The 19,637-nt window shown below is 41.4% G+C and overlaps 1 protein-coding gene across 1 annotated transcript in view; it reads right to left on the reverse strand.

The window, feature by feature from the left end:
* The window catches only part of LOC121927909 (cytosolic carboxypeptidase 6-like), an 827,289-nt gene that overhangs the window by 533,682 nt on the left and 273,970 nt on the right, over nt 1-19,637 (reverse strand). The window contains exon 3 of the mRNA XM_042461947.1: nt 15,183-15,222. Within this exon, the coding sequence (XP_042317881.1) occupies nt 15,183-15,222 (40 nt within the window). The remainder of the gene's footprint in view (nt 1-15,182; nt 15,223-19,637) is intronic.

The following is a 19,637-nucleotide window of genomic DNA, read 5'->3' on the forward strand; positions in this document are numbered from 1 at the left end:
CAAGGTAGCTCACAACTTAAAAACCAAAACAAAGTACATGAATTAAAATTTAATTAACAAAATATTTTTAAAACAATCATATTAAACCTATTTCAACCTCAGTACTTTACAAATTCATTAAAAACCTGACAACAATAAAGTAAGGCACTCACATTGCATTAAAAGCCTTTTCTGCACAGCCACTTAGTTGCCAAATGCTTGTTAAAATAAAAAGGTCTTTACCTGTGTGTGGCAGAGAGTTCCACAACTTGGGAGCAGCCACTAAGAAGGCTCCCTCCCATGTTCCCACCAAACACACCTGTGAAGGTAGCAGAAATGAGACAAGCCCTTCCGTGAGGATCTTAAAACACAAGGGAGATGTGGTCTTTCAGCTAGTTATTGTAGTTTACACAGGGCCTTGGAAATATAGAAATATATACTTTGTTGGACGACAGGTAAATGGTTGTTTAAAAAGAAAAGATCATATTCCTCTGAAAACATAAAAGTGATCCTTCAACAGTGAGACCTTGTTAACCGCTGGGGTTTGGTTCCAGAATCCCCCGTGGATAACAAAATCTGTGAATGTTCAAGTTCCATTAAATATAATGGCAGAGAAAAATGGTGTTCTTTATATAAAATGGAAAATCAAGGCTTGCTATTTGGAATTTATACTTTTTTTTTGGGGGGAATATTTTCAAGCCGTGGAGGCTTGAATCCGTGTATAAAAAAATATGTGGATAAAGAGGGCTGAATGTACTTATAAGTGAAGCTTATCAAATGGTTAAGGTGGTACCATTTTTTAAACTGTTGGGAGGGACATGAATAGTTTCCTATTCACTCACCCATCCTTTTGGGAAAGGAGAAAGTAAGGAGAACCACTGCTGCCCACATTTCTACATCCTTTTAAGCACCCTACAGGGCAATCCTAAGTAGGTAGAGGGACTAAAGTGGCAGACCACCCATGACTCCCCAAGTCCTACTGACCTGTTCTAGTCCAAACATACTGTGTTGGAGGGTGGATTAATTTTATCTCTAGAGAGCCTCCCCATCCCTCCAAAAAAGTTTCAGTGGGAGAGAAAATGCTTGCACTGGCTCCTGGCTGACATAAGCAAGACCACACTGGATCAAATGCCACGTCAGCCTCAGCCTGCCCCAGAAAACCGTTTGCTGTCCAGGGGCTAATGGAACTCAGGGAGAGCCAACAAAAACAATATATACCATTTTCTGGAATAAAACATGGCACATCTTTCATCGGTGACAGCTATTTGTGCAGTGTAAGGAATGGATCTTGACATCAGGTGGCCCATGTGACAACCACAGGAAATTCTATTCTCCAACCTGCTTGTAAGAAGAACCATCGGATGGCAGACAAATTGGGTTTCACTTGGCCACAGGTCCCTGTGTAATAACCCTACCCCAGTTCTGTCACTGTGCACATTTGCCATACAAAGTGTGAAAAGAAAAGCTGACATACTCCAGCAAAAGCCCACTAAAATCAGAGAGCATAAGAAACAGAATCTGCTTAAACCATAGGAAGGTGGTCATGGTATGGGAAGGTGGTCAGCTCTGACTGAATGCAGTAGCATGGCATTCCAACTTCTGATTGGCAAGAGTGCTGGAGCATGCAGAAAAGGCCCTAGCTTTTCCCCCATCACCAGGAAGAGCTGGACAAGAATCCTGCAGTCTCAGAGGAATCACAGCAGTTATCTCTCACCTTTGCTCCCCATGATACTATCACAAATGGGGCTTAGGCAAAACTGAAAGTCATTCCTTTGTTTCTGTTTTCAAGAGCCTATAGCTATCAAGGCCATCACAAGCTGTACATAAATGTCTGCTGATAGGTGTAATGGGGTTTCCAAAGATGAAGAATCATACCCACAAAGTGAAACTCCTCTCCACCACTTGTTGTTATGTGCCTGCAAGTCATTTTCGATTTATGGCAACCCCTAAGTTGACCCTATTATGGGTTATTTTTGGCAAGATTTGTTCAGAGGACATTTGCCATTGCCTTTCCCTGAGGCTGAAAGTGTGTGACTTGTCCAAGGTCACTCAGTGGGTTTATGGCCAAGCTGCAGTCCAAACCAACATTCAGCCACTACACCACTCATCCAAATACCATCTACCCAGTGATGCAGAATGGCTTTCTCAGCTATCTTTAGTCTTTTTGTTTAACATGAAGGTTTTCATTTATTCTGGTAGTAGCTTAACTAAGCATAGGTGGCTGATACCAGAGGTAATAAGGGGCAGTGGTTTTGGTTATTTTCAAATTCAGCTTTAACTATGAGGACACAACCCCCCCCCAAAAAAAAAATACGATGAAAGAGTTTACAATATTCTGGACCCACTTCCTTCATCTGAATCCCAAACATGCAGCAGGGTGCCCATTGTGGGTTTCTTTCCTATGCATTATAACAATCACAATATTTTGTAGTCTGGTGGACTGTTATTTCTCCCTTTACTATGTGATAGGGTCAGGAAATTATTTGTGTGCTTTTCCACTTCTTCTCCAGTCCATGTGTAATGGCTGTTCTTGAGAGATCTCATTTTTATGTAAATTAAATTTTCTACAATTAATGTAAATTTTCTATGACCTTGCAGAATCTAATTTGTAATAGGTAAAGGGGGAAGAAGTCTTAAAGAAACTGGTGCCCTCCAGAGGCTTTGAGCTACAGTTCCCATAATCCATGATCATTGACCACATTAAAAGAATTTCAGTGTTGTGGTTCAAAGCATCTGGCAGGCAGGAGTTTACCTATTCCTTTGTCTTAGCAGACCTTAGGTGTCTATGATGTGCACAGAATTAAAACATTAAATATATTAAACTTCATTTTCTCGTTGTTCTCAATAGTGTCCTTTTACTTTGCTCCTATACATTTTTTGCTTAGGTGAGCCTGAAAGAAATTCTCTCCTGCTTAATGAGTAGATCAATTATTGTTCATAGAGGAAGATACTGTCTCTTTAAAGGTTATTTGAAGGTTGATTGTTATCTTATTGCTTATATCCAGCAAATCTATTCAGGCTTATGAATGAATTTGACCTTTTTATAGTTACTGGGAGAGAGAGAGAAAATAACAGAACAAAAGTTAATTTAGAACTCCACACTACAACACTTTTTCCCACAGAAATGAAAGGGCATTCAAATCGATACCTGCACAATAACACTTCTGATGAATGTTTGTACCCAATTTTCTCATTTTGCCAACTTGAGATTGGAAATTTTGAATAGTTTTCAAAGACCATATTCTTTATGTGCTGTGAAGTATGTGGTATTCTGTCCAAACAATGCAAGAGGATAATCATTAGAGAAGTATCACTGGGCCTGAAAAGGTCAGTTAGTTGGAAATGTCAGCTTTCAATGCAACTATGCTGGACCTTCGTAGGCAAGGATCCAATTAAAGGGACATGCCAAGGTGCATAGAAACATCACAGTGACCCAGAATAATAATAAGGTGTTGTGGGAAGCTTTAGTTTTTCTTTCAAAAGTAATGGCACTACCTTAGCAAATGCCTTCTCTGTGGTTATTATTTAGCTTGATAAAATACACTTCCCAACAGGCACAACACACATATAACACCTGCACACACACTATTCAGATTTCTGTGAATGGGAGGGGGGACTTGACAAAACCAAATGATAAGGGGAAAAAAATCGAATGTTATTATATCATAGGTCATCTCTCCTTTCCCTCTGACTCCAAGGAAGCTGTCTGTGTACTAAATCAGTATCTGCTGTCAATAATGGACTGGATGAGGGTAAACAAATTGAAACTTAGCCCAGGCATAACAGAGGTGCTTCTGATCAGTCATAAAGCAATTTAGGGAATAGGGATCCAGCTTGTGATGGATGGGTTTACACTCCCTCTGAAATCTCAGGTTTGCAGCTGGATTAAGATCTGAGCCTGGATGTCCAGGTTTCAGCTGTGGCCAGAAGTGCATTTGCACAGTTAAAACTAATGTGACAGCGGTCCCCGTTCCTTGAGAAATCAGATCTGGCTACAGTAATACATGCCTTGATGACATCCTGTTTGGGCTATTGTAATGTGCCCTTGTAAATTGTTCAGAAACTGCAGTGGGTTCAAAATGCTGGGGCCAGGCTGTTGACTGAGGCTGGCTACAAGGATCATGTGATTCCACTGCTGAAACAGCTACACTGGCTACCAGTCCATTTCCGGGCAAAATTCAAGGTGCTGGTTTTGACCTTTAAAGCCCTAAACGGCTTAGGTCCAGACCATCTGAAGGACTGTATCTCCCTATACAAGCCAGGCTGGGCACTAAAATTGGCAGGAGAGGGCTTTCCCTGAGTCCCACCACTTTCGCAAGTGCAGTTGGTTAGGAATTAGGAGAGCAGCTTATCCATAGCTGCTCCCAGAGTGTGGAACTCTCTGCCCCTCCCTGCTCTCTTTCTGTTGGCAGCTGAAGACATTTTTATTTAGACAGGTATTTGGTGGGTGAACTTTCTTTGAATGATGTGGTGTACTGTTTTACTGTTTTAATGGTTTTTACTGTTTTTAACTATGCTGCTTTTCACCTATGATTTAAGGTTGGTAGTATTTAACTTTGTATTCAGTATTTCAGCTCTGTCTTTTTAACCTGCCTTGAATCCCATTGTGAGAGAAAGGCGGCATACAAATCCTGGAAATAAATATAATATTTTTTTTAATATTTGTTAGCCAAAGCTAACAAAATGAAATTAAACACAGAGAAATGGAAGGTACTGCACTTAGGGCAGAAAAATAAAATGCACAGATATAGGATGGGGGACACCTGGCTGAATGAAACTACGTGTGAAAAGGATCTAGGAATCCAAGTAGACCACAAGTTGAACATGAGTCAACAGTGTGATGCGGCAGCTAAAAAGGCCAATGCAATTTTAGGCTGCATCAATAAATGTATAGTGTCTCGATCAAGAGAAGTAATAGTGCCACTGTATTCTGCTTTGGCCAGGACCCACCTGGAATATTGTGTCCAGTTCTGGGCACCACAATTCAAAAAGGACATTGAGAAACTGGAGTGTGTCCAAAGCAGGGCGACTAAAATGGTGAAGAGTCTGGAAACCATGTCATATGAGGAACAACTTAGGGAACTGGGGATGTTTAGCCTAGAGAAGAGAAGGTTAAGAGGTGATATGATAGCCCTGTTTAAATATTTGAAGGGATATCATATTCAGGAGGGAGCAAGATTGTTTTCTGCTGCTCCAGAGAACAGGACCTGGAACAATGGATGCAAGCTGCAGGAAAAGAGATTCCACCTCAACATTAGGAGGAACTTCCTGACAGTAAGGGCTGTTCGACAGTGGAACAAACTCCCTCGAAGTGTAGTAGAGTCTCTTTCTTTGGAGGTATTTAAGCAGAGGCTGGATGGCCATCTGTCGGGTATGCTTTGATTGAGATTTCCTGCATGGCAGGGGGTTGGACTGGATGACCCTTGTGGTCTCTTCCAATTCTACGATTCTATGAAATAAATAAATGTTGGGGCTGGGTTAAAGTGGAGTTTTTTCTTTATCAACAAAATTAGTGAAGATAGGGGTGGGAATGAGAGATAGAATATAATTCCCAAGAATTGCCAGCATTGCACAGAACATCTTATCAGGAGTTACAGATATGTCTTCATACTGCTGTGAAAATCTGCATTGTGTATTTGAGATGTAACTGAGGGTGCATCCACACTGCATAAATAATGCAGTTTGACAGTACTTTAAGCGCTACAGCTCCATCCTATGGAATCTTGGGATTTGTAGTTTTACAAAGATTTTAGCCCTCTCTGCCAAAAAGTGCTGGTGCCTTACAAAACTAACAATAGTAATAGCAAGTACATTTCTATACCACTTACCAATATACTAAGCAGTTTACAAAGTTTAAGCTAATTGCCCCCAGCAAGCTGGGTACTCATTTGAGCAACCTATGGAAGGATGCCAGGCTGAGTTAGCCCACAGCCCCTGGCTGGTATTGAACTCACAACCTTGTGGTTTTTGGGTGAGTAGCTGAAGTATAGGCATTTAACCACTGCACCACCAGGGCTCCATACTCAGGATTTGTAGGATGGAGCCATGGCAGTTAAAGTTCTGTTAAATGGAACTATTTCTACAATGTTGATGCACCCTAATACAGTTCTTTGGGTACAACCACTGCCAAATTAAAAGTGGAATCTGTAACAAAATATTCCAAGCAAAAGAGAAGTGTATGTAGATTATTGCAATATTGTCATTTTCCCTTTCCCCATAGTTTGTGTCGCATATCATACAGGATATTTATTTAAGTTCTTACCCTAGCAACCGTTCACCCCACCATAAACTGTTACACAAAATATAACTCCAACAAACTGTAGACTCCATTCTTATTCTTCCATCCTGTTTATGTCCTATTGTATTATGCTTCTTTGCTGCTTTGTTTCTGATATTGGTGTCCTTTCTTGCACCTTTATAATGACTCCACAATAAAACTTGGTTGTTTACATACAGTAAACTTCCTGCAGTGAATCAAGTTATGAATATAAAAATACAAAATATAAAAATACAGTTTTATCTGGGGATCTAGAGCCAAAACCTGACAATATATTGTATGGATATAATTTGAAGTGGTTCACTTTCATCTGTTTTTGCCTATTAAAACATAAAGGTTTTCTTATAGTATCAGTAATTCACTAAAACCTTCTCTCTGATAATTTCATGGAATCATAGAGTTGGAAGAGACCACAAGGACCATAATAATAATAATAATAATAATAATAATAATAATAATAATTTATTTTATTTATATACCGCTATTCCAAAGATCATAGCGGTGAACAGCAAGTAAGCTAATTAGCAAGTAAGCTAATTTGCCCCCAACAGTCTGGGTACTCATTTTAGCGACCTCGAAAGGATGCAAGCCTGAGTCGAGCTTGAGCCCTTTTGCTGGTCTTGAACTCGCAACCTTGTGGTTTTGAGTGAATGGCTGCAGTACAGGCATTTACCCACTGCGCAACCTGCTGCCATTTGTATTCTTGACATTCATTGCATAAGCAGCTGCCACCATCAGAAATATCAGAAGCACCATACATTACCTATATGCTTTGTTAGTTGAGCATACTGTATAACTCAACTATCAGATAGTAATCTTTACAATACTGCAGACAAAAATAGAAAATAAAACTATCTCCTATAACTATAGCAGGGAATATCAGAGATATGAAAAGATTACGGAAGCAGGTCAAGGCAGAAAGTACAAACACAACTTTACAGCTGAACATAAAAAAACTCCCAAAAACTATGGCCACAGACAATCTACATGATTTTAAATAAGATGATGAAGAGATTTAAATAGTTCAAGATTTTCTATTCTTGGGCTCAACCATCTATCAGAGTCAAGAATGAGTCAAGAAATCAGATGAAGACTAGAACTTGGAAGAAACTAGAGAAGATCCTGAAGTGTAAAGACAAATCATTAAATGCTAAAGTTAGGATTGTCCATGTTGTATTTCCTATTTCTATATATGGTTGTGTGAGCGGGACAGTGAAGAAAGCTGATAGGGGAAAAAAATGACTCATTTGAGATGTGGTCCTGAGAATACTGTGGACAAATGAGCAGATCAGTTCAAACCCTCCCTGGAAGCAAAGATGACTACACTGAGATTGTCATATTTTGACTATATCATGAGAAATAAGGATTCACTAAAAAGACTATGGGCCCATACAGACAGGCCAAAACAAAGCTGCCATGCCAACCGTAAACCCTGAACCATAAACCCTAACACCAAATCCTCCCCTTGGCCTCCCAACTACAAAGACAAGACAACACACAAAAGGAAGGGGCGTAGTTTTGGAGTGGCTTCCGGACTCTTAGGACACGTGCATCATTTAAACAACATATCTCCAAAGTGACCCGAAGCAGCTTTATTTTGGCCTGTCTGTAAAGGCCCTATAATGCTTAGAAGGTAATCAGAAAAGAGGATGGCCACATTCCAGAAGGATACACTCAACCAGAGAAGCCACAGTCATGAATTTGCAGGTGTTGAATAATAATAAATTTTATTTATATCCCACCCCTCTATGAAACGCAATCATGGTGGCTTACAAAGTTAAAATATACATTCCCAAACCCTCAATTCCACCCCCCTTAAAATACAATTAAACAAGTTAAATTAAAACACACTTAAAAAGATAATGTACAGGCAATAACAGTGGCTAAAACAAGGTCAGGTCACAATTTGGTGGCTGGATATCTATTCAGGAAAGTCCTGCCAGAAGAGATCCATCTTAACAGCTTTTTAAAAGCTGTTCAGGGTGGTAATATGATGGATCTCATCCGGTAGGCCATTCCATAATCTGGGAGTGACAGCAGAAAAGGTCCTCTGGGCAGTAGTAGATAGCCTTGTTTTTAAAGGTTGTAATAAATTCCTCCCAGAGGACCTGAGTGCATGGCAAAGATTATATGAAAGGAGGCAGTCCCGAAGACAGGTTGGACCCAAGCCATTTATGACTTTAAAGGTGATAACCAACACCTTGTACTGAGCCTGGAAACTAATAGGCAGCCAGTGAAGTGATTTTAAGATTGGTTTTATATGGTCTCTTCTGGATGTACCTGAGACCAATCTAGCTGCCATGTTCTGTACCAGTTGAAGTTTCTGCATCAAGCACGAGGATAGCCAAATGTAGAGTGCATTACAGAAATCCAGACGGGAGGTTACTAGAGATTGTATCACAGTCTCAAGGTCCTTAACTTCCAGGAAAGGGCACAGCTGGCGTATCAGCCGAAGCTGATAACAGACACTCCTGGTCATTGTATTTGAACAGAGTAGTTGAGGATAGGGTGAATTAGAAGTCTCTCATACATGGGTCAAGGTCAACTCAAGGACAGTTAACAACAACAAATTTTATTTATAGTATTATTGTTTCCAGATTTTACAATCTAACTACTATGTTCCACTTACAGGGTTTCTGTCTTGGAGTAAAAAAAATGATAGCAAAAAAACTGGCAATAATCTGATAAGAATGCTACTGAAAGCATCTGTGCATGATAAAATGTCATGATAATTTATTTATACTGCACCAGCAATGTACTTAGTTACTTTAAATGGCTCACCTTTTCCCATTAATCATTACAAAAACTCTGTAAGTTAGGTTTGTTGAGAAGTACTTACTGACCCAAGGACATGTGGTAAATTCTATGACTAAGCAGGGATTTGAACCTGGGTGTCCCTGTTCCTAGGCAAGCACTGTAGTCATTACACTATGCTGACTGTGTCAGACCAGACCTTACAATTTAAATGGTACCAAAGTTGAAAAATAATGGTAGTAAAAGAATGAAGTGATTAATATGCTGAGCTTGCATATTATGCAAATTATGTGCCTGGATTTGACGGACTGGAAAATGGCAAGCCTCCATATGTTTTACAGCCATGCACAATGAGAAATATTTTCCCCTCCTTATTCCCATCAGTGGTTTGATTTGCCAGAAAATAACAGTCCATTATTTTCACACATTGCTGCTATCTTGTGCTATCACAAGATTAAATTCCTCAATGCTTCTATAGGACAGGTGTAGGCAAATGCTGTGCTCATCATCCAGATTGGCCAAATACTTGATAGCTGCACTTTTTGATTCAAAAAATAAGATGAATCTATGCAAAATAAATAAAATAAATTTAAACTAGCTGAAATTAGGTAACAGCCTTTTAAAAATATTACTATTAATTGCTTTGAATCCCATTTTGGGAGAAAGGTGGGATATAAATCCAATAAACAAATAAATATTAAATTCATTAACATCCCCCCTCTGAATACTAATAAGTAAAGTCCCCATTCACATTTAATTATTATGAAGTCTATATTTCTGTAGAAATGACTCTTTAAATGTAATTGAACTGACCTTAATAATGACTATGGCAGTGACTACTGAAATTAACTATGATATTGCCAAAGTCACTGGGAGGTGTACTAATGGCTATTTTGCCACATGCCTTTTTGCAGTTCCAACCTTTTCCAAGCTCAGATATGCCCAGATTTTCCCAAGCAGGAATTCACCAGACAGGGGGTATGGGTGATGTAGTGATGTCAGAGACAGATGCATACAGCCCATGGCATCAGCTCACCCACCCCAGAACTAGCCTGATGAAGAGTCCTAGAGAACTCAGCAACTTGGTTGGCCTAATTAATTTTGGTTGTATTGCTCTCATTTGTGTGTTGGATCTCTTTTTCTTATGACTTAGTTCTGCATGACGTATAAATTATTATCCTACAAGGAAATACATTAAAATATATGAACTATTTGCAAAAAAAGACAGTCAGCCTAAGGCTACAATCCTAGGCATGCTTACATGAAAAGTGTCCTTGAATTTAGCGAGACTTACATCTTAGTAAATATAAACTAGACCAGGGTGTCAACCTTCTACTAGGTAAAGGTAAAGGTAGTTCCTTGACATGAATGTCTAGTTGTAACCAACCGTAGGGGGTGATGCTCATCTTCGTTACTAAGCTGAAGAGTCAGCGCTGTCCGAGGACTGCTTTGGTGGTCATGTGGCCAGCATGACTGCACCAAATGCTGTTACTTTCCCATCAAAGTGGTACCTATTTATCTACTTGCATTTGCATGCTTTTGAACTGCTAGGTTGGCAGAAGCTGAGACTAGAGACAGGAGCACACCCCATCATGCAGTACTCAGGCCTCAAACTACCAGCCTTCCAATCTTCCGATCGCCAGAACTGGCATCTTAACCACTAAGCCACCACAACTCCTACTACCATCTACTACCCCATAACTAATTCCCACTCCCACCAGCCTATGAGTCATATAAACATCATTATCTCCTGAATTACTATTTTAAACATTGCAAACAGATTAACATACTTCCCCACCCACTCATTTATCTGCCCTCTTGTTCAGAGTATTCCCTTTTTTTACTCAGCAGAGACAGGCATTATAGGGAAGATGCATAGGCCTTCATTTTTAAATACAAGAACTTATGAAGCTTTTACCAACAAACATGAAGAGTAAATATGGGGTGTTGTTTGAAAACTCAGCCAAGATCCCTTGACGTGTACTTTGATCAGAATCAATGTAGTATTAATTAGCATGGATTATCAAGAATTGTTGGAGCACGAGCTTCAGTGGAGAACAACTTTCTGTCACATTTTATTACCCTGTATCATTTTTACTAATAGGTGTATTATAGCTTCATGACTTTGAGTTCATTTTCTTTTCATGCTTCAGTTAGAAAGAGGCGGTCAGAACGTTCAAGACAGTAATGGGAATGGCTTTTCAGAGAAACTTAATAGTGGGATTTGTTATCAAGTTACTTTTTTCCAAATTATATCTTGAAGCTTTTCTTCCTGTCATTTCACATGGCAGTTACCTATGCAGTGGTATGTAACAGAACAAACCTTAATCAAGACAGCAGTACAACAAATCCTACACGTTACCCCATTTAACTCTGGGAGGGTTAACATACTATATTCTCTCTCTCTCTCTCTCTCTCTCTCTCACACACACACACACACACACACACACTTAGCTGGACAATGACAAATATATCTGTAAATTTATACAATATAACAGTTCTAGCACAACTAAAAGCCACCTGAAGATTATCCATTTCTGAGTCAAATTAATGAAATTGAGATTATTTTATATTTTCATATTTGGGCAAGAGGAATATAACGCGATGGAGATACTAGCTATTTTGGAGAGTGATTTTCTTTTCAGAAGCTTGGATAGCTTTGTCTGGAAATATAGCCTCACCTCAAGCAGTTGACTCTAAAACTGAAGTCTCTAGCATCATCAAAATATCACTCCCATAGTTGCCAAACCAAGTGTGAGACTGGAGTACAAAATGTAATATACCATAACATGGTCTCATAATTATTTAACTGTTTCTGTCAAGGCGGAAGAATGTCTCTTAAAATAATGGCTCCCAAACTTGGTTCCTTGTTGCTGGATGCCCCAGCCAGCATGGTCAATAGTCAGGGATTCTGGGAGGGATAGCCCCAGAGGTCATTCTGCTGACAGAATTTTTAGCAAAATGTTAAGATTTCCTTTTTGGCATTTAGGGCTTGGTTTTGATTATTGCCCCAATAATGGAATTAAAGAGCCAAACTCTAATTTAGCAAACAAAATAGGCATTTTTTAAAAATCAGTTGGTTATCCCAATCTAACCCCCTACTACTGCTCTCATGGTTGAACAGACACTGAAGTAAAAAACAGAGCAACACAAACCAGGCTTGCCAGACCCAACCAGTGCCACCCACCATCCACTTCTCCTGCCCCTGGTCTCACACTGAAATTGTTATGGAGAGCAGGCCATGCACGCAGTCACACGAATATCCAGATTTTCCATTGAAATCCAAAATAAATCTCCACTCCTACCCCTTGCCCCCTGGATTAAAGCCCCAAGACAATGAATGCCCAGATTCGGCCTGAACCCTCCTGTTTGTTGTTTGGACTGCTATAGTGAAAATGAGATGAGATCTTTTTATTTGGCTCATGTAGACAAGTCCCTAATGTAGCCTGTAAGCCATGGGTATATCTCCTTTCACCTGCTAAAAACTCTCCAGTATTCAAATGAGACAGCTGATTCTAAGGCCTCAAAACATAACAGAAATGGACCTCACCCAAACCACTCAGTGTCTACAGTGGCTTGAGAAGTCCATTCCAGATACTGCATGATTCTTTCCAAGCAGAACTACTGTGTCTACATCCCTTTCTTCATGATTGTACACATTTTTTACCCCAATTGGTCAGGGACAGTTCTGATTAATCCTCTTTCATGACACTTTTTCACCTGCTTTTAAAATATTCCAGTTTCTCTTTCCTCCTCCCACTTTCCCCCTTTGTCCTCTGATTACATCAACTGATGCAATCTGAGTTAAAAATGAAAAAGTACAGTGTGAAGTTGAAGGCTTTCATGGCCGGCATCCATAGATTTTTGTGGGTTTTTCGGGTTGTGTGGCCATGTTCTAGAAGATTTAGCAAACAAAATAGTCAGTACAGTAATTTGCATTCACTTAAGATAGCAGGAGGAAGAGATGGACAAGTGGCTTTTGCTCAGGCAAAAGCAAATTGCTGGTCTTAGGCTGTGTGCTTTTCCTAATTAATAACTTTTGTCATCTTGACCACACTTTGATGTTGCTTGGCTACACGTATCCCTGTTTTCATCTGTGAAATGTTAGAGGGCATGTGGTACTCTAGAACTGAGTGGTTGTTAGAGCCTATTCTAACCACAAGTTTGCAAAAACAGAAAGATGGAGAAGAAGTATGAGGTTTCATTTTGCTCTGCTGTTGAAAAGCAAGGTACCTTGTATCTTTACGTTGGCTTCAGTGCAGTAATACCAAATTGTACATATTCCTAGAAATATAAACATAACTCTGCTCTCCTGCCACAACTGAATAATGTTTACATTACTAGAAATTGTCATATTCAAGAAAAGGAAGGCATGTTCTCTGATATGCCCACTGTGGAAGTTGGCCCCACATTATCTAGTATTTTTATAATGTTTCATTAGGCTCATATAAAACTATCCCAAACTCCTGTGTTTAGTCGTTAAATCTCTGCACTGCGCATTAATAAAATGAAACTGTTTTGAAACATTTTTTTAAAATACATGTACTGAAACTAACAAAGCATTTTTCAGTTTACACAGATGTTTTTTCCTCAAAGGTGTTTTGGATTTATGTTGTTCGAACATCATGCAACATGACTAAGGATTTCTGAAACTAAAGAAACATTTAAAAATAGTTTCTGATGTGGCCCAAGCCCCTAAAGTAGCTATCTGGATCGTTATGACAGTGTTAGCATACCACTTCACAATATCTATTTTGAAATTGTTTATTATACACATTTCAGGCCTATACATTTGCTTAGTCACAATAACACAGAACATACGTCACTGCAGCTATAGTAATAGCCAATGTTCACTGAGTGACAAAAAAGATGGAAATCTTTGCTTGCTTTTCACATATAGAAAAAAAAATAGTAGAAAGTTTTGTCCCTGCTGGGCAAGATTATGATATTAAAAAAATTCTTGGAATTATTTGTAGCACAAAACCCCCTCTTGCATAAAAAATACCTGGTTTTGAATGAACATTGTGAAAAATTGTGCAAAAACATTTTGTGCAGGAAATATTTGCATAAAATACATTGCTTAAACACAGCTGGTTCCAGGGGGGAAATGGTTTGTACAAAACCTACTGAAGGTAAGAGAGGGATAGTAGAAGAGAGACAGAGAGAAAGAGACAGAGAGAATGGGAGGGTTGTTTGGTCACCCTCTCCTGTTTTGTCACTGTCTCTGAAATGGTGAGTGTTTCACAGTATTTTGATGAGATGTCTCGATGTGTTAAGAATCCCTTTCTCATCAAGGACAATATAAATATGAATTATTTCTTACATCTCTAGGACAAAGCCATCCAGTTTTGATCCAAAAAGGATCATTCTGCATCTCTAGAACCTACTAAGAAACTAAGAAATAAATACATGAAAGCCATTATTGATGTTAGTACTCTGATAATACAAGCATTTAGGTACAGAAGGCTCCTTATGATACTACTGCATTCTCCCCCTCCTTAACAGATTTTCTGCAGCAAGAAAAAAGACTGATGGAGGAAAATCAACACAGATTTATGAACGGAGGAAGACATCCTTTCAACCCTCCATAAAATTCAGTGAATGTGGCAGGGTGATGGCATGATAAAAACCTAGTCTGAAACTCCTCTAGTAAGTAGCACTTAGCAGGAAGCATGTTACAATATTCTTCAGAAAGAACAGCATCAGAAACACTTTAGGTTAACATCATGTATTTTAAATAAGGAAAAATCTTGCAAATCAACCAGCACAATCTCCCTTCCTCCAACATCTTAATACTGGACTTGTCTGTTCTTCAGTAAATATCCAAGTTTACCACTGCAGAGAGTTAAACAGAATGTTTCTGTGATACTTGATCATACATTGTGAATTACAGCGTATCTACCCTGCAAACATACCACTAACAATAACCCCAGGAGGCTTAAAGAAATATCAGCATTCAAAACTCACAGAGTAAAGGTCTGAAGACACAGCTCTGTGAATGGATAACTGCCCGGGGCTTCACCATGCACAATATAGCTGTCAGTTGTTATTATGTTAAAGATTTTCTGGGGAACAGTGTTTTTCATTTTGCATGTCAGAGAGGCAAAAGAGAGACACATTCAGACAACCATCTCTTTAAGAAAACATAAAAAGAGCCTTGTGACTTACTCACCAGGGTTGGTTATAGTCAAGAGGTCAAGTTGCCGCTGTTGCTGAAAAACAAATGATAAAAGGAATTACTGAAAGATAACTAATTTTAGTAGGTCAGCTTAGACATGCAAAGGAAGTGTTCTGACATTTGCAATAGAATTAACTACAAGTTAACATGACTCAAATGCTATTTTTCTGGATGGAAATCATGTGTACCTGACATAGTCTTTTGAATGCTTTCTTGCTTGTGTTCTTAAAGCATTAGTAATTAATTTGAAACTGCACATATGCCTGTTTAGATTTATGACCCCTTTCAAACCAAACAATCATTTAACACATCAGCAAAGAGCAATACTGTATGTCATTTAGAAAGTGAGATTGAAATGCAGTATTCAACTATCCCAAATGAACACCCCCCTCCCTCCCCCCCTCTCTCTCCACACACACACACACACACACACACACACACACTGTATACCTTGGACTTTAAACGTTCAAATCAAAGAGGTAAATGAGACTGAGGAGAGTTAAAATTGAGAAGAAGAGGCCCTTTTAAATCAAGGTTTTTTTTCATTACCCCATCTCTTACAAAGAAAATAAAAGTGAACTTTCTGCAAATGAATGGCATGGGCACAAACCCTTACAACCACTATACAATACAGAGAATAAGGAACCATGAGGATGAACACTGAAGGCAAAACATGAATAGATACAGCATGTACTCAAAGTTGTCAACACAGCACTATTTCTACACATGCTGAACAGTGAGGGCCACAATGCCATAAGGATCTAGTGAGGTCCATATGGATCCACCTTTTACTACTAATGGACATGGAAAAGAGGAGTAATTATTACAGTGGGTCTAATATTCTTAATTTTTAAAAAATGAAGCAAGGCAGGTTTAGCAGATTGTCAAGATTTCAGAGTCACTAAGACCAGGATATGCCAGGGTGAGGCAGAGCCCAGGGATTGGCCCCACAGGACTGTGTTCTAGGAGCCAGAGGCTAGGGCTAAATCAGGGAGTAGGCCGAGGTCTAAGCACAGCAAGGCAGAGTTCCAGAAGCCCCATGGGCCAGAGACAGGTAGCAGGCAAGAGGTCAGGTATGGCAAGACTAGCAAGACAAGGCAAAATGCAAGCAGAGCAGCTACAGGAACACAGAAGACCATGAGGCTATGCAGACTGCCCCTAAGGAGCAGCCTGCAGCCATCTCCAACTGCGCCAGATAGCAACCACATGCTGCAGCCCTGATCTAGCCTTTCCAGGGTGCAAAAAGGAGCTGCAAAGAGCACCCTGGAAAGGGTGGGATATCCACGGTGCTGCGGCTTTAAGACACTCCTTTGGTGCTGCATCGTGTGAATGCAGTGCCAGAGGAGCACTGTGACAACATGAGCATGTTGGCAAAGGGGTCAGGTAAGGCTGCATTTTATCACTCTATTTGTTCAACGTGTACATAGAAAGTATACGAAGAGCAGGTTTAGACTGAGAAAAAGGAGGAGTGATGACAGGAGTAAGGAATATCAAGTCTAGGGCGTGTTACAGACCGCCTGTTTGTGGTGGCCTGTAACTGGCCCTTTCCCCGCCGGATCAGGGCCTCAGCTGCCACAATGGCAGCCTCTGAGGCCCCGATCCGCCACTTTCCAGGCTTCGCTTCCCCGCGGCCTGGAAATGGGTGTCCTTGGGGCTTCAAACCCCAAGGACACCCGGCAATGGCAGGGACAAAGAGAAAGGGGCCATTCGGCCCCTTTCTCATTTGCGTCGCTGGCACAGCTGTGTAGAGGCTGCGCCAGTGATGCAAATCCTGGAAGGAGCTCCAAAACGGAGCTCTTTCCTGCGCTGCCAAAAGAGCGCCCCAGGCGCTCTCACACGGCATGACTATGTCACTTCCGCGCCGCCTCGTTTGGAGGCGGCACGGTCATGACGTAGTCATGGCGGCGCCCATCTGTATAGGGCACCGCCATTTTCTACGCGCTCTGCGCGTATTAGGGTTAGGGGCGACAGAAAGTGATGCCCCTTTTTAACCCTAGTACGTGCGGAACGGGCCATAGATATGCAGATGATACCACACTGTGGCCCTTATCAGATGAGTGTGGAACTGGGGGTTTTGCGCACTGGGTGGTTCGAATTCGCGTTATTTCGCAAAGTACCATCATACCAGCATTCGAATGGCCCAATCCCACTGAATGCGCGAGCTGCCGAACTGAATGCGTACTGGCTCCCTTTTTGGAGCGTGTTGGCAGTGCGCTGATAAGGGGATTGGCGATATCCGGATTTTTTCTCTGTTCGATCTCAGTGCGAATGGGTCTGGTATGAATCCCCAGTCCTAACTCCGTCGCAAGACCCCCAGATTCCAATTTTTACTTCCGGTGGGTCTTTCCTCTTGCCGGTTCCAGGGAAGCGGGGGGGGGGCGGTTCCAGCGGCCCCTCCTCCTCCTCCGGCTTGAGAGGCATCCCTGGCTGCATCCCAGGCAGGGAAGAGGCGCGGGGCCGCTGGAATCGCGGTTCCAGCAGCCCTCCTCCTCCTCCCCCGGCTTGGGAGCCAGCATAGGCTGCCTCTCAAGCCGGGAGGAGGAGGAGGAGGCCGCTGGAACGGCGCGATCGTCCACGATTCTAGCGGCCCTGCGCCTGTTCCCTGCCTGGGATGCAGCCAGGGATGCCTCCAAGCCGAGGAGGAGGAGCCGCTGGAATGGTGGCGATCGCCGCGATTCTAGCGGCCCACGCCTGTCCTGCCGTGGGATGCAGCCCAGGCTGGATTCCAAGCCGGAGGAGGAGGGAAGCCGCTGGAATCACGCGACCCCAAGAAAGGCCTCCAGTCCAACCTCCTTCTGCCATGCAGGAACTCTTAATCAAAGCATCCCCATTGACTTAGATGGCCATCCAGCCTCTTTGACAGCCGCTGGAACTGCTCCTCCCCCCCCCAGAATACATACACACACACTCTCACACACACAACACGCAGAACCGGGCATTGCTAATTTTTGCAAGGGAAGGTCATGGTTACGTTAAAACCAAGCAGGAAGTAGAGAGGAAACAGACGGGCACGTTGTATCGTGATGTTAATGTGCATGAGTTGGCTCTCCTGCTGTTTACCGGGCTGTCAGACGGGACCCTCCCCTTTCACCCCGGAAGGCGTTTAAGGTCGCAACCCATGCAGGGCACCACTGAGCATGTGCGAGGCGGCCGATACGAATCGGCCAATCCTCATGTTGAGCACCGGTGTGACAAAACATTCTGCACTGAATCGCTTCGCGCGAATGCGGATTGGCCAATTTAATCCTGCCAATGCGGAAGGACTCCCAGGTATGACAGTACATTGCATTATGACGCGAATTCGAATCGCCCAGTGCAGAAGACCCCCAGTTCCACACTCATCTATAAGGGCCTATAATCGGAAAATATCAGCTACCTGGAAAAACTAACTAGGAATGTTAAAGAAGAAAGTGCAAAGGCTGGTGTACTGCTGAACATACAAGAAAACAAAAATAATGACCAGGAGTTACATAAATGCAACCTAGATAATGAGGCAATCGAAATAGTTAAAGACTTAAGTCAAGAAATCAGAAGAAGATCAAGAATAGGACGAGCAGTTATGAAAGAACTAGAGAAGGTAGATTATCTGTGCTGGGATAGATGCTGGTTGTATCCACCTTGAACAGGTCTTATGCCCAGGCTGTAGGCACCCCGTATCCAACCCAGACTTTTCTGGCAGCTTTTAATGAACAGGATTTTCCCATTCTTGAAAAGCTGCCAGAGAAGCCCAGTTTGGATACGGGCTGCCTACTGCCTGGGCTCCCAGCCATGCGATAAGATTGGTTCTATCCCGGCATGGATTTCCTGTGCAATAATCTCCAAGACCCTAAAGTATAAAGATACAACTGAACACTAAAGCCAGAATCGTCCAAGCCATCGTATTCTCCATCACCATGTACAGATGCAAGAGCTGGACAGTGAAAAAAGCAGACAAGAAGAAAACAAACTCCATGGACATCCAAAAAACAAAGAAATGGATCCTAGAACAGATCAAACCAGATGAAACAAACAAAATGTGGCTGTCATATTTTGGCCACACCATGAGAAGATATGACTCATTAGAAAAGTCAACAATGTGAGGAAAGATAGAAGTCAGTAGGAAGTGAGGAAGACCACATGCTAGATGGCTGGAGTCAATCAAGGAGGTCACAGGCCTGAATCTGCAGGACCTAAGGAGAGCAGTAGCAGACAGGGGGTCTTGGAGATGTCTCATTCACATTTACACTTCTTTTTACTGAATTTCCATTTACCCTTCTAAAGCCCATTCTCTCAGTTTAGATGGATGCTTCTGGAGCTCCTTGCAGTCATTTTTTCTTGGAATCACCCTAAACAATTCATTGTCATCAGCAGATATGACCATCTCACAAATGTGGCCCCAAGCTTTATAGAGATATGTATTTTGCATTTTCTTTTGAGAGTATTAGGTGTGTGATCTTCTAACATACCCCC

The sequence above is a fragment of the Sceloporus undulatus genome, chromosome 4, assembly GCF_019175285.1.
Source record: "Sceloporus undulatus isolate JIND9_A2432 ecotype Alabama chromosome 4, SceUnd_v1.1, whole genome shotgun sequence".
NCBI classification, from domain to species: Eukaryota; Metazoa; Chordata; class Lepidosauria; order Squamata; family Phrynosomatidae; genus Sceloporus; species Sceloporus undulatus.